This window comes from Scyliorhinus canicula, chromosome 6, assembly GCF_902713615.1.
Source record: "Scyliorhinus canicula chromosome 6, sScyCan1.1, whole genome shotgun sequence".
In the NCBI taxonomy this organism is placed as follows: Eukaryota; Metazoa; Chordata; class Chondrichthyes; order Carcharhiniformes; family Scyliorhinidae; genus Scyliorhinus; species Scyliorhinus canicula.
In genome coordinates, this window is record NC_052151.1 from 7898735 (window position 1) to 7914374 (window position 15640).

Here is a 15640-nt window from a genome sequence, read left to right on the forward strand (position 1 = left end):
TCCGCTAACAACCTCACATCCAGTCTCCAGTTCGGGCGTTGCCCTCTCTCCTCACTCAACTGCAAATCCACCCAATGTGGGGCATGATCAGAGACTGCAATCGGCGAATATTTCGGCCCTGCCACCTTCGAAATTAGCGCCCCGTTAGAACAAAAAAAAAATCAATGCGAGAGTAAACTTTATGGACATGAGAAAAAAATGAAAACTCCTTCGCCCTTGGATGTTCGAATCTCCACTGTCTACCCCCCCCCCCCCCCCCCCCCCCCCCAATCTGCTCCATAAGAACATAAGAACTAGGAGCAGGAGTAGGCCATCTGGCCCCTCGAGCCAGCTCCGTCATTCAATGAGATCATGGCTGATCTTTTGTGGACTCAGCTCCACTTTCCGACCCGAACACCATAACCCTTAATCCCTTTATTCTTCAAAAAACTATCTATCTTTACCTTAAAAACATTTAATGAAGGAGCCTCAACTGCTTCACTGGGCAAGGAATTCCATAGATTCACAACCCTTTGGGTGAAGAAGTTCCTCCTAAACTCAGTCCTAAATCTACTTCCCCTTATTTTGAGGCTATGTCCCCTGGTTCTGCTTTCACCCGCCAGTGGAAACAACCTGCCCGCATCTATCCTATTTATTCCCTTCATAATTTTAAATGTTTCTATAAGATCCCCCCTCATCCTTCTAAATTCCAACGAGTACAATCCCAGTCTACTCAACCTCTCCTCATAATCCAACCCCTTCAGCTCTGGGGTTAACCTAGTGAATCTCCTCTGCACACCCTCCAGTGCCAGTACGACCTTTCTCAAGTAAGGACACCAAAACTGAACACAATACTCCAGGTGTGGCCTCACTAACACCTTATACAATTGCAACATAACCTCCCTAGTCTTAAACTCCATCCCTCTAGCAATGAAGGACAAAATTCCATTTGCCTTCTTAATCACCTGTTGCACCTGTAAACCAACTTTCTGTGACTCATGCACTAGCACACCCAGGTCTCTCTGCACAGTGGCATGCTTTAATATTTTATCGTTTAAATAATAATCCCGTTTGCTGTTATTCCTACCAAAATGGATAACCTCACATTTGTCAACATTGTGTTCCATCTGCCAGACCCTAGCCCATTCACTGAACCTATCCAAATCCCTCTGCAGACTTCCAGTCTCCTCTGCACTTTTTGCTTTACCACTCATCTTAGTGTCATCTGCAAACTTGGACACATTGCCCTTGGTCCCCAACTCCAAATCATCTATGTAAATTGTGAACAATTGTGGGCCCAACACGGATCCCTGAGGGACACCACTAGCTACTGATTGCCAACCAGAGAAACACCTATTAATCCCCACTCTTTTCTTTCTATTAATTAACCAATCCTCTATCCATGCTACTACTTTGCCCTTAATGCCATGCACCTTTATCTTATGCAGCAAACTTTTGTGTGGCACCTTGTCAAAGGCTTTCTGGAAATCCAGATATACCACATCCATTGGCTCCCCGTTATCTCCTGCACTGGTAATGTCCTCAAAAAATTCCACTAAATTAGTTAGTGGCCTTTAGTTAGTGACCCGCCCTTTATGAACCCATGCTGCGTCTGCCCAATGGGACAATTTCTATCCAGATGCCTCGTTATTTCTTCCTTGATGTTAGATTCCAGCATCTTCCTTACTACCGAAGTTAAGCTCACTGGCCTATAATTTCCTGCTCTCTGCCTACCTCCTTTTTTAAACAGTGGTGCCACGTTTGCTAATTTCCAATCCACCCCAGAGTCTAGTGAATTTAGGTAAATCATCACTAGTGCATCTGCAATTTCCCTAGCCATCTCTTTTAGCACTCTGGGATGCATTCCATCAGGGCCCCTCAACTCCTTCGCCACAGCAGGCCTCCTTCCAGTCCTGGATTTTGACCTGTCCAGATCAGTATCAATGACCGTGTTAAAGTGCCCCCCCCCCATGATCAAGCCATGAGACTCTAGGTCCGGGATCTTGCCGAACACCCATCTCATAAATCTCACGTCGTCTCAGTTCGGAGCATATACGTTTATGAGCACCACCTGTACACCCTCCAGCTTCCCACTCACCATAATATATCTATCCCCCCTTATCTGCCACAATTCTTCCAGCCTCAAACGCCACCCGCTTGCTGATCAATATCGCTACCCCCTGGTCTTTTGAGTCCAGCCCAGAGTGAAACACCTGACCAACCCACCCCTTTCTCAATCTCGTCTGATCAATAATCTTTAGATATGTCTCCTGAAGCATTACTACGTCTGCCCTCAGCACCTTTAAATGCACGAAGACACGAGCGCTTTTGACCGGCCCATTCAAACCCCTCACATTCCACGTAATCAGCCTGGATGCGGGGGCTTCCACACCCCCCCCCCCCCCCCCCCCCCCCCCCCCCTCCCCGCCGCCAACTAGCCATAACCTTTTTTTGGCCAGCCCAGAGCCTGCGCTCCCCACTTCCCCGTGCTCCCCCACGAGCATAAACCGCCCCCGACCTCCCTTTTGTTCCCCGATAATAGTTCCTCCCCTGTCAGCGAAGCAGCCTCCCCCTTCCCACCCCCCCTCTCCCACAACAGCCCCCGAAACCTAATCCTCCAGGTCAAGCACCATCTTAGCACACTTAGCACACACGCTTCCGAGAGTCAGCTGACTCCGACAGACCCCGTCCTTGGTGCCAAACAGTTTGGTTTCCTAATGTTCGCACCCCTGTCCCAACATGCATAAACTACTTAAAAACATCGCAGTCCCCAGTAATTAAACAACCTTAAGTAAAAGAAATTAACATAAAACAATGCAGAAACAATCACTTGAAACCAGACTGAACCTCTCTCAGAATCGGGGCCCCCTCTCGCCCCTCCACATCCGATCTCTGCAAAAACAAAGCACCCTCAAACCACCACCCCAGCCCAATACTTAACCCAGAGCTCCATACAGTCTTATTTGAACTGATACAAGTATTACAAACCACCGCCACATAACTCCTTCAAGACTTGAGTGTCCTTTAAGACCCTTCCAACTTCTTTTCCTTGATAAAAGACCATACATCGCCTGGTGCCTCAAAGTAAAAGTGCCAGTCTTCGTGCATAACCCACAACTGCGCAGGATACAGTATCCCGAATTTCAGCCCCTTCTTGAACAGGATCGCCTTCACCCGGTTAAGCTCAGCATGTCTCTTGGCCAGCTTCGTCCCAGGTCCTGGTAGATGCACACCTCGCTGTTCTCCCATCTGCTGCTCCGCTCCTTTTTGGCTCACCGCAAGACAAGTTCTTTGTTCAAAAAACGGTGGAAAAGCACCACCATGGCCCTTGGCGGGTCATTCGCCTTAGGTTTCCTTGCGAGGGCTCGATGCTCTCCGTCCACTTCCAGGGGCTGAGAGAATGCCCTGGGCCCTATCAGCATCTCCAGCATACCAGCCACATATGCTCCCGCATTTGACCCCTCCATTCCTTCGGTGAGGCCAACGATCCTTAAGTTCTGCCTCCTGGACCTTTTCTCCAGGTCCTCCAACTTCTCCTGCATTCTCTTGTGTCGCTCATCCAATATCTCCACCTTATGTTCCAGCACGGTTAGATAGTCCTCCTGGTTGGACAACTTCAGCTCAATTTCTTGTATCGCTTTCCCTTGGAGCCGCCTGGTTCAAAACCATTTGATTGATTGCAGCCTTGATCGGGTCCAGAGTTTCCATTTTCAGCTCAGCGAAACAGTCCTTAAAGAACTTAATCTGTTGCTCCTTAGACCACTGAGCCACTGCTCCCTGGTCCTGACCCTCCACCATGCTGTGCCGCAATACCAGCTCCGACTGCTTCACTCTATCAGGGCTGAGTCTTTTCACACGGCCACTTCTAGTCCAATTAGCCATACATCGGAGAGGGAATCCTTCTTAATATTGCCCACTTCACTGATCTATCCCAAAAAGTCAGAGAAAAGTCAGGAAAAATGGTCCAAAAGTCCGTTTCAGGAGGGGGCTATTGAATGTGCGACCTACTCCTCCATGGTCGCCACCGGAAGTCCCAATTTGCCTTATTTTAAATTAACGAGTCAGTTTAATCATAATCGTCTTATCAAGTTTTACATTTGAAACAGTGGTAAGAATAAAATAAATTTGAATATTATTAAAAGGTGAGACACTTGTATTGTTGTTCAAGGAGACATGGGTGTGCTCAGACAAGGCAGCTAGCATGTAAGTGGAGCAAGTAATTAGAAATGCAAAAGCATACTAGTCTTTACTGCAAGTGGATCAACATACCAAATTAAAGAAGCCTTGCTACAATTTTACAGGTTTTTGGTAAACAACACCTAGATTATTGTGGGCTGTTTTGTTCTACATTTTTTAGAAATTATATTCTTGCATTATAAGCACTACCGTGAGGTTTCACCAGATTGGTTCCTGTAATAAGTTTAATATTATTAGACGCTGAAAAAAATTAGGACTATACTTTCTGAAGTTCAAAAGAACGAGAGGTGATCTCATTGGAATATACAAGATTCTGAAGGGTATTGACAGAGAAGACACTGAGCGGTTGTTTCTCCTGGCTGGGGAATCGAGTACAATCTCAGGTTAATGTATTGATCATTTAGAAATGAAAATAGATGAAAAAGGACTGTATCTTTGCAATTCTCTACTCCATAGGGCTGTGGATACTCTCATCTTTGGATATATTTCATCCCGAAAATTGCTCATTTTTGGTAACTTTGGGAATCAAGTGACATGAGGAGTGGGCAGGAAAGTGCAATTGGGGCTAGAGATTAGTCCTGATCATTTTGTATGGTAGTGCAGACTTGATGCCCAGGCTTCTCTTGCTCCTAGTTCTTATGTTCTTATGTAGAGGTGCTTTCTTAAATTGTCTTGTGATTTTTATGTACAGGTGCTGGCACGAAGTAATCAAGTGAGAAAAGAGGCTGAAGATTCCGGCCCACTCACTGAACTAGAACACTGGAAATGCACGTCAGCTAAGTTTAATTCCATCATAGAACAACTTAAAGGACAACATTTCAAAGCAGTGATCAATGTATTAAACACGAGTCACTCAAAAATGTTAACGGTAAGATTACTGAGAATGGAAATATGAAGATAATTTGCATTTTTGTAAATATTTTATCACATTTAGGATTATAATTAATTGAGTTTTCAGAATGGGAATAGTGCGGCAGACTGAATGTTATAAATTCAGGCTGAGTGAGAGTGCTTTCGGAGTTGTGTGGAAACAGGGAGTTCAAGTGGTGAGTTATAAGGAGGTAAGTAGCAATTAAACTTGCATTCTGCATTAGCTAAATTAGTTCTTTAATTGGGTAATTAAAAGTTGCATTTTAGTCAGTTGCATTCCTGAAACGGGTCAGCTGAACTGCACTCAACTTTAGCTCTGGTAAGTTAATTGTGCAACTGGTTCAAATCAGTTCCAGAGTGATGCACGATCAATTGTACAATTGAGTCAGATTGGGTACAACTGTGGCTTTTTTGTAGTAACATGCATGACTTCCTACAGCAGCTAGCGAAATGGCAGTTGAATAGAGGACACGCATATTTATACTCCTCTTCCTGGGCAGAGCCAGCGGGCACGGGTAACCGGCTAACCTGTAATACAGGTCCTACCTTACATCACTTAATACAGGTGTAACAGTGGTTTACCACATTCACCCCCTGTTAAAAATGAGTCCGGTGGGGGTGGTGTAGAACTATATACAGTCTTGAAAATTATCTACAGTGTTTTATTAGAAAAAAAGAGGGAAAAAAATGTCTGCTGAAAGTCCGGTGCCAGTTAGAGGTTCAACCGGTCTGGTGCCTTGACGTTCCGCTGGGAGCTACGTAACGGTGGCGGCGATTTTGATGCTGGCGATGTCGGTGCCGGCATGATGTCGGGTGACTCCGGTAGCGTACCAAAATCCTCTTCATCCTCTTGCGTGGGCAGGGCAAGGAGGGATGGTCCTGGTGGAGTTAATGTTGGAAGCGCCAGGGGAGGGGAGGATGGCACCTGGCCGGGGAAGTGTGGATGGGTGGAACCTGCTGGTGCCAGGTCCCTGAGGGAGACAGTATCTTGGCGGCTATTGGGGTACGCCACATAAGCATACTGGGGGTTAGCATAGAGCAAGTGTACCCTGTCCACCAACGGGTCCGCCTTGTGGAGTCGGATGTGCCTACCGAGCAAGACCGGTCCTGGAGCTGTGAGCTTAGTGGAGAGCAATACCCTGGATGTGGACTTCCTGGGGAAGGCAAAAAGACGATCATGGGGTGTGTTATTTGTAGCGGTGCACAGTAGTGACCGGATGGAGTGTAGCGCATCAGGGAGGAACCTCCTGCCAGCGAGAGGCTGGGAGGTTCCTGGACCGTATGGCCAGCTGGACGGCCCTCCAAACCATCCCGCTCTCCCTCTCTACCTGCCTGTTTCCCCGGGCGTTGTAGCTGGTCGTCCTGCTGGAGGCGATACCCCTGCTGAGCAGGAACTGACGCAGCTCATCACTCATGAATGAGGATCCAATGTCACTGTGGATGTAGCTGGGGAAACCGAACAGTGCGAAGATTGTGTTGAGGGCCTTGATGACAGTGGCAGAAGGGGCATGGCATGGCGAAGGGGAATCTGGAGTACTCATCGACCACACTGAGAATATACGTGTTTCGGTCGGTGGAGGGGAGGGGCCCTTTGAAATCCACGCTGAAGCGTTCAAAGGGGCGGGAGGCCTTCACCAGGTGCGCACGGTCCGGCTGGTAGAAGTGCGGCTTGCACTCCGCACAGACCTGGCAGTCCCTGGTGACTGTCCTTACTTCCTCGATGGAGTAGGGCAGATTGCGAGCCTTGACAAGATGGTACAACTGTGTGACCCCCGGGTGACAAAGGCTGTGGTGCAGGGCCAGGAGTCAGTCTACTTGTGCGCTGGCACATGTACCTCGGGATAGAGCATCTGGGGGCTCGTTGTGTTTGCCGGGGCGATACAAAATCTTGTAATTATAGGTGGAGAGCTCGATTCTCCACCGCAAGATTTTATCATTCTTGATCTTGCGTGTTATTCAACATGATGGCTACCGACCATTGGTCAATGAGGAGAGTGAATCTCCTGCTGGCCAGGTAATGCCTCCAATGCCGCACAGCTTCAACGATAGCTTGGGCCTCCTTTTCGACGGACGAGTGCCAAATTTCTGAACATGAAAGGTGCGGGAAAAGAATGCCATGGGTCTGCCCGCCTGATTGAGGGTGGCGGCAATTGTGACGTCTGATGCGTCGCTTTCTACTTGGAAGGGCAGTGTCTCATCTACTGTGTGCATCCCGGCCTTGGCTATATCAGCTCTGATACGGCCGAAGGCCTGTTTCGCTTCGGCCGTAAGGGCAAAATGGGTAGACTGAATGAGTAAGCGGGCCTTGTCCGCGTAGTTTGGGACCCACTGAGCGTAGTATGAAAAGAACCCCAGGCAGCGTTTGAGGGCTTTGGGGCAGTGGGGAAGGGGGAGCTCTCTGAGCATGCGGTCGGGATCGGGCCCCAGAACTCTGTTCTGGACCACATAGCCGAGGATGGCTAAGCGGGCCATGTTGAACACACACTTCTCCTTATTGTAGGTGAGGTTGAGGAGAGTGGTGGTGCGGAGGAATTTAACAAGGTTGGCATCGTGGTCCTGCTGATCATGGCCACAGATGGTGACGTTGTCTAGGTGCGCAAAGTGGCCCACAAACCGTACCAATCGACCATTCGATCCATCTCCCTTTGGAAGACCGAGACCCCATTACTGACGCCGAAGAGAACTTGAGGAAGTGATAGAGATGACCATCCGCTTCGAAGGCAGTGTATGGACGGTCCGATTTACGAATGGGGAGCTGGTGGTAGGCGGATTTTAGGTCAATTGTCGAGAAGACCCGGTACTGCACAATCTGATTGACCATATCAGATATGCGTGGGAGGGGGTATGCGTCGAGCTGTGTGTACCGCTTGGTGGTCTGGCAGTAGTCCACGACCATTCTGTACTTAAGAACAAAGAACAAAGAAAATTACAGCACAGGAACAGGCCCTTCGGCCCTCCCAGCCTGCGCCGATCCAGATCCTTTATCTAAACCTGGCGCCTATTTTCCAAGGATCTACTTCCCTCTGTTCCCCACCCGTTCATATATCTGTCTAGATGTATCTTAAATGATGCTATCGTGCCCGCCTCTACCACCTCCGCTGGCAAAGCGTTCCAGGCACCCACCACCCTCTGCGTAAAAAACTTTCCACACACATCTGCCTTAAACTTTTCCCCTCTCACCTTGAAATCGTGACCCCTTGTAATTGACACCCCACTCTTGGAAAAAGCTTGTTGCTATCCATCCTGTCCATACCTCATAATTTTGTAGACCTCAATCAGGTCCCTCCTCAACCTCCGTCTTTCCAACGAAAAGACTACTCAACCTTTCTTCATAGCTAGCACCCTCCATACCAGGCAACATCCTGGTGAATCTCCTCTGCACCCTCTCTAAAGCATCCACATCCTTCTGGTAATGTGGCGACCAGAACTGCACGCAGTATTCCAAATGTGACCTAACCAAAGTCCTATACAACTGTAACATGACCTGCCGACTCTTGTACTCAATACCCCGTCCGATGAAGGCAAGCATGCTGTAAGGCTTTTTGACCACTCTATCAACCTGCGTTGCCACCTTCAGGGTACAATGGACCTGAACTCCCAGATCTCTCTGTACATCAATTTTCCCCAGGACTCTTCCATTGACCATATAGTCCGCTCTTGAATTAGTTCTTCCAAAATGCATCACCTTGCATTTGCCTAGATTGAACTCCATCTGCCATTTTTCTGCCCAACTCTCCAATCTATCTATATTTTGCTGTATTCTCTGACAGTCCTCCTCGCTATCTGCAACTCCACCAATCTTAGTATCATCTGCAAACTTGCTAATCAGACCACCTATACCTTCGTACAGATCATTTATGTATATCACAAACAACAGTGGTCCGAGCATGGATCCCTGTGGAACACCACTCGTCACCTTTCTCCATTTTGAGACACTCCCTTCCACCACTACTCTCTGTCTCCTATTGCCCATCCAGTTCTTTATCCATCTAGTTAGTACACCCTGAACCCCATACAACTTCACTTTTTCCATCAACCTGCCATGGGAAACTTTATCAAACGCCTTACTGAAGTCCATGTATATAACACCTACAGCCCTTCCCTCATCAATTAACTTTGTCAGTTCCTCAAAGAATTCTATTAGGTTTGTAAGACATGACCTTCCCTGTACAAAACCATGCTGCCTATCACCGATAAGTCTATTTTCTTCCAAATGTGAATAGATCCTATCCCTCAGTATCTTCTCCAACAGTTTCCCTGACTTCAAGGTCACTGACGTCAAGCTCACAGGTCTATAATTCCCTGGATTATCCCTGCTACCCTTCTTAAACAAAGGGACAACATTAGCAATTCTCCAGTCCTCCGGGACCTCACCCTTGCTTAAGGATGCTGCAAATATATATCTGTTAAGGCCCCAGCTATTTCGATCCTCGCTTCCCTCAGTAACCTGGGATAGATCCCATCCGGTCCTGGGACTTGTCTAATGCCTTTTAGAATACTCAAAACTTCCCCTTTCCTTATGACGACTTGACCTACAGTATTTAAACATCCATCTCTAGCCTCAACATCTCTCCTTAGTGAATACCGATGCAAAGTACTCATTAAGAATCTCACCCGTTTCCTCTGACTCCACGCATAAATTCCCTCTTTTGTCTTTGAGTGGGCCAATCCTTTCTCTAGTTACCCTCTTGCTCCTTATATACGAATAAAAGGCTTTGGGATTTTCCTTAACCCTGTGACCCAAAGATATTTCATGAGTAAACGTAGACGCACTTCAACCCACCTTCCTGTCTGCCGGTACACTCCTGCGACCTTGATACCCTCCTCGCTACTCTCAACACTGGCTTCTGGACGACAGATCGTTTTCTCACCCCCTGACAAATTAGTTTAAAGAAGGAACCCTTAGGGAGCAGTGACCACAACATGATAGCATTTACCCTGCAGTTTGAGAGGGAAAAGCTGCAAACCGCTGTGACGATATTACAATTAAATAAGGGTAACGACAAAGACATGAGTGAGGAGCTGGCCAGAGTTGATTGGCAAAGGAGCCGAGCAGGGAACACAGTGGAACAGCAATGGCAGGAGTTTTGGGAGTTATTCGGGAGGCACAACAGAAATTCATTCCCAGGTGGAAGAAACATGCTGAGGGGAGGACAAGGCATCCATGGTTGACGGGGGAAGTCAAGGACAGCATAAAAGCTAATGAAAAAGCATACAAAGTGGCGAGGATTAGTGGGAAGCCAGAGGATTGGGAAGCCTTTAAAAGCAAGCAGAGGACAACTAAAAAAACAATAAGGGGGGAGAAAATGAAGTATACTAGCTAGTAATATAAAGGAAGATAGGAAGAGTTTTTTTGTTCAATATATAGAAGGTAAGAGAGAGGCAAAAATAGACATTGGACCACTGGAAAATGTAGCCGGAGAAGTAATAATAGGAAACAATGAAATGGCAGAATAGTTACTTTGCATCAGTCGCCTCGGTGGAAGACACCAGTGGGATGCCAGAGCTCCAGGAGAACCAGGGGGCAGAGCTGAGTGCAGTGACCATTACTAAGCAGAAGGTTCTGGGGAAACTGAAAGGTCTGAAGGTGGATAAATCACTTGGACTGGATTGGACTGCACCCCAGGGTACTAAAAGAGATAGCTCAGGAGATTGTGGAGGCCTTGGTGATTATCTTTCAGGAATCACTGGAGGCAGGAAGGTCCCAGAGGACTGGAAAGTGGCTAATGTAACACCACTGTTTAAGAAGGGAGGGAGGCAGAAGACTGGAAATTATAGGCCGGTTAGCCTGACTTTGGTCATGGTAAGATTTTAGAGTCCATTTATTAAAGATGAGACCGCGGAGTACTTGGAAGTGCATGTTAAAATAGGACTGAGTTAGCACGGCTTCGTCAAGGGGAGGTAATGTCTGAAAAATCTGTTCGAGTTCTTTTGAGAATGTAACAAGTAGGTTAGATAAAGGAGAACCTGTGGACGTGATTTATTTAGATTTCCAGAAGGCCTTTGACAAAATGCCGCAGAGGAAACTGTTAAATAAGTTAAGAGCCCATGGCATCAGAGTAAGATCCTGGCATGGATAGAGGATTGGCTGACTGGCAGAAGGCAGAGACTGGGGATAAAGGGGTCTTTCAGGATGGTAGCCGATGACTAGTGAAGTACCTCAGGGGTCTGTGCTGGGATGACAACTTTTCACAATATACATTAATAATCTGGAGGAAGGAACTGAAGGCACGATTTCTGAGTTTGCAGATGATATAAAGATCTGTAGAGGGGCAGGTAGCATTGAAATGAAATAAAAAATGAAATGGAAATCGCTTATTTCACCAGTAGACTTCAATGAAGTTACTGTGCAAAGCCCCTAGTCGCCACATTCCGGCGCCTGTTCGGGGAGGCTGTTACGGGAATCGAACCGTGCTGCTGGCCTGCTTGGTCTGCTTTCAAAGCCAGCGATTTAGCCCAGTGTGCTAAACAGCCCCTAAAACAACATTGAGGAAGCAGGCAGGCTTCAGAAGGACTTGGACAAGCTAGGAGAGTGGGCAAAGAAGTGGCAGATGGAATACAATGTGGAAAAGTGTGAGGTTATGCACTTTGGAAGGCGAAATGGAGGCACAGGCTATTTTCTAAATGGGAAGATGGTTAGGAAATCAGAAGCACAAAGGGAATTGGGTGTCCTAGTTCACCATTCTCTAAAAGTTAACGTGCATGTTCAGTTAGCAGTTAGGGAGGCAAATGCAATGTTAGCATTCATGTCGAGGGGGCTACAATACAAGACCAGGGATGTACTTCTGAGGTTATATCAGGCTCTGGTCAGACGCTGTTTGGAGTATTGTGAGCAGTTTTGGGCCCCATATCTAAGGAAGGATGTGCTGGCCTTAGAAAGGGTCCAGAGGAGGTTCACAAGAATGAAGAGCTTGTCGTATGAAGAACGGTTGAGAACTTGGGATCGGTACTATTTGGAGTTTGGAAGGATGGGGGGAGGATCTTATTGAAACTTACAGGATACTGTGTGGTGTGGATAGAGTGGACGTGGAGAGGATGTTTCTACTTGTAGGAAATGCGAGAAGCAGAGGACACAATCTCAAACTAAAGGGACGATCCTTTAAAATCGAGATGAGGAGGTATTTCTTCAGCCAGAGGGTGGTGAATCTGTGTAACTCTTTGCCGCAGAAGAGGCTAAATCACTGAGTGTCTTTAAAACAGAGATATATAGGTTTTTGATCAATAAGGGGATCAGGGGTTATGGGGAAAGGCAGGAGAATGAAGATGAGAAGAAAAACAGCCATGATTGAATGGCGGAGCAGACTCTATGGTCCGAGTGGCCTAATTCTGCTTCTATGTCTTATGGTCTTATAACCAATCATGATGTAACAAATTTGGCTGTTCGTGCTTTCCCCTGAGAGGTTATTCCCCTCAACAGTATGCAAAGCGGTATATCTGTTTGCAGGGGACTGGCCACAGGAGATTCCTGCACTGCCTGTCTCGCTCTCTTGCTCTGTCTGGTGGTCACCCATTCCTTTCCTCACTGTGGCATCTAAGCCTGCAGTGTGACCACCTCTCTTTTTGTGCTACCCCTGACACTCGCTGATGTGCCGCAACCCGGGCTTCCAGGAGCTGTAGCTGGAGACACTCCTGTACACATGCTGGTTTCAAGCACTGGAAATATTCATGGCTTCTCACATGGAGCAAAAAGAGTAAACCAAGGCTTTAAGTAATCCAGCAGGGAGATGGAAACCCAGTCCGCATATTTACAAAATTGCAGATCCAGATGTGTCTTACTCCAGAAGTCAGTTGAAAATTTATGTACAAAGAATGAAGACTGAAATGTTTTACCTGTTTTTTTTCTAGATGTGGCTACAGCTGGATTCTCAAATCACTGATGCAGCCAATGAAGCAAAGGATAATGTGAAGTTCCTGCAGGCATTGGAGAAAGTCTGTCAGCCACTCTACAATTCTGATCCGGTAATTGTTTTTAAAGAACACTTTTCATCGTTTTGGCGATGCAGATCCAATTAAAGGTGGGGTTCTTGATACCTGACTTCAGCTGTGTCCAGATTTTGAAACTATAATTTTAAGTGCACATGGATTCTCCTGGCTGAAATTCCGTCTTGACCACATCACACTTTGAAGGCTGGATTTTACGGGATGTACGATTCCCTGCATACTGTCATAATATACACCAGTATATCATGGTGAAGACACAGACTGATGGACACACACAGGGACCAATCAAGCCAATCATCAGTTAGAATACACACACTATATAGGTAGAGGGCACCACAGTTCCAGCTCATTTTGGGTGCTGCCTCTCAGTGTGACAAGAACTCATGCAGCCCAGCACAGACTCACACCATGTGCTGAGAGAATCAACTGGTTCAGACAAGGCTTAGATCTCTAGTTTAAGTTAGCATCATTTAGACCCGCAGTCATCGTGTGATAATTAGTTAGAAGTTAGTTAATAAAATTGAATTGAACCTTCATCAGTGTTGGAAGTGTCTGTTCATATCTCAAGTCTACACTAGCCAACACTTCACATACCATGCCAAACAACCCCCTCTCCACCCCAGCTAAAAAGTCAATGATGAGCCCGCTTAAGGGAATGTTTTCCCCTATCATTTAATGGTCAATTGGCTGTTAATTGGCTGAAGGTAGGATTTCTGCCTCTTGGAGAAAGTTACACCTCAGAGAACTGTTGGCTAATCGACAGATGGAGCCAGATAGCAAGATCAGTGGGAATGAATTTGTTAAGGAGGCTGGCAAGTTTCAGTGAGGAGAGCGATGGGGATGGAAGGTTGGGTTTGAGATGTTGCCGGGAAGGGAAAATGGGTGAAATTGTAATATAGTTGAGGAAATGGTGGGGAATTCCTCCGTTGGGCATAGGCTCCCCGCAAAGAAGGTTCCCTTCACCGCTTGCCTGACACCACTAAAGCTGCTGGACTTCTCAAATAGTGTGGGCCTCCCTCTCCTTGAATAAAATAGTAGTTGGGAGGGGCCTTAAAGTGGCCATGAATTGGCCATTTCACTGTTTCAATAGGCCCAATGGCATATGGGTCATCTTATGTCACTGCTCTGTAAAATTTCCATCAGGACAGTGGCAGGCCGGTACATGGGAGAGGGGGAAACGTTGCTTGTAACTTTATGTGTCTCCTACCTTCACATTTGCTGACAGATGAAGCATAAAATATAGCCCTCTGCTTTTGGTTTGAGTGTCTGCTCCAAGAATCATGAAATGGCTATAGCACAAAGGGTCATTTAGCCCATGAACCTCTGCCTTAAAAATATTCAATAATAATATTGTATAATCTTTATTAATGTCACAAGTAGGCTTATATTAACACTGCTATGAAGCTACTTGGAAAATCCCCTCGTCGGCTCACTACGATGCCTGTTTGGGTACACTGTGTCTTGTTATGCTCTTGACGTAGCATAAGCTGCTTCCTTGATGTGCACTCTGACAAAAGAAGGTTCAGACGTGGAGATTGCTTCAACACGTTTATTAAACTATCAACAATTCTCCTACTTGGATTTGACTCTACTGTTAATCCTTCTATAGCTACTCAGACTGACGAACCAGTCAGCTCCAATCCACGTGGTGGGTGTGATGTTCAATAAACCCTGTGTCTGTACTCACTGAGTGTCTCCACTGGAAAGAGCAAGATCATGTGTGCTGTGTCCTTTATATATGGGTTGGAGTAATGCCCCCCTGTGGTCGTGTCACCTCTGTGTGTATCGTGAATGCCCATCTTACTGACCTATTGGTTGAATGTCTGTGTGTCATGTCTCTGGTGCTCCCTCTAGTGTCTATCTAGTTTATGTGTATTTACATTAACCCCTTGTGTATTTACAGTGATGCATATCACCACACACTGAGGAATAATTCAAATAACAAAGAACAATACAGCACAGGAACAGGCCCTTTGGCCCTCCAATTCTGTACCAATCTTTGCCAAAACCCTCAGCACTACCATATCCCTCTCTACCCATCCTATCCATGAGTTTGTCAAGATGCCTTTTGAATGCCGTTAATATATCTGCTTCCACAACCTCCCCTGGCAACACTTTCCAGGCACTCACCACCCTTTGTGAAAAAAGGTGCCTCGCACATATTCTCGAAACTTTGCCCCATGAAACTTAAATCTATGCCCCCTAGTGACTGGTTCTTCACCCTGGGAAAGAGTGCCTGCCCATCCACTCTATCCATGTCCCTCATAATATTGCAGATCTCTATCAGGTCACCCCTGAACCTCCGTTTTTCTAATGAAAACAGTCCAAGTCTATTCAGTCTCTCTACATAGCTAACACCCTCCAGACCAGACAACATCCTGGTAAACCTCCTCTGCACCCTCTCCAAAGCCTCCACATCTTTCTGGTAGTGTGGCGACCAGAATTGTGCGCAATATTCCAAGTGTGTCTATACAACTGTGGCATGACCTGCTAGTTTTTATACTCGATGCCCGTCCAATGAAGGCAAGCATTCTGTATACTTAACTACCTTATCTTTTTGTGTTGCCACCTTCAAAGATCTGTGGACCTGCACGCCCAGATTACTCTGACTTTCTATATTCCTGAGTTTTGCCATTTACGGTAAACTTCCCCT

At 46.6% G+C, this 15640-nt stretch overlaps 1 protein-coding gene across 1 annotated transcript in view; it reads left to right on the forward strand.

The window, feature by feature from the left end:
- LOC119966923 (dynein heavy chain 8, axonemal-like) overlaps positions 1 to 15640 on the forward strand; it is a 1786259-nt gene that overhangs the window by 270050 nt on the left and 1500569 nt on the right. Inside the window, exons 8-9 of the mRNA XM_038798881.1 lie at positions 4868 to 5044; positions 12892 to 13005. Coding sequence (XP_038654809.1) covers positions 4868 to 5044; positions 12892 to 13005 — 291 coding nt within the window. The remainder of the gene's footprint in view (positions 1 to 4867; positions 5045 to 12891; positions 13006 to 15640) is intronic.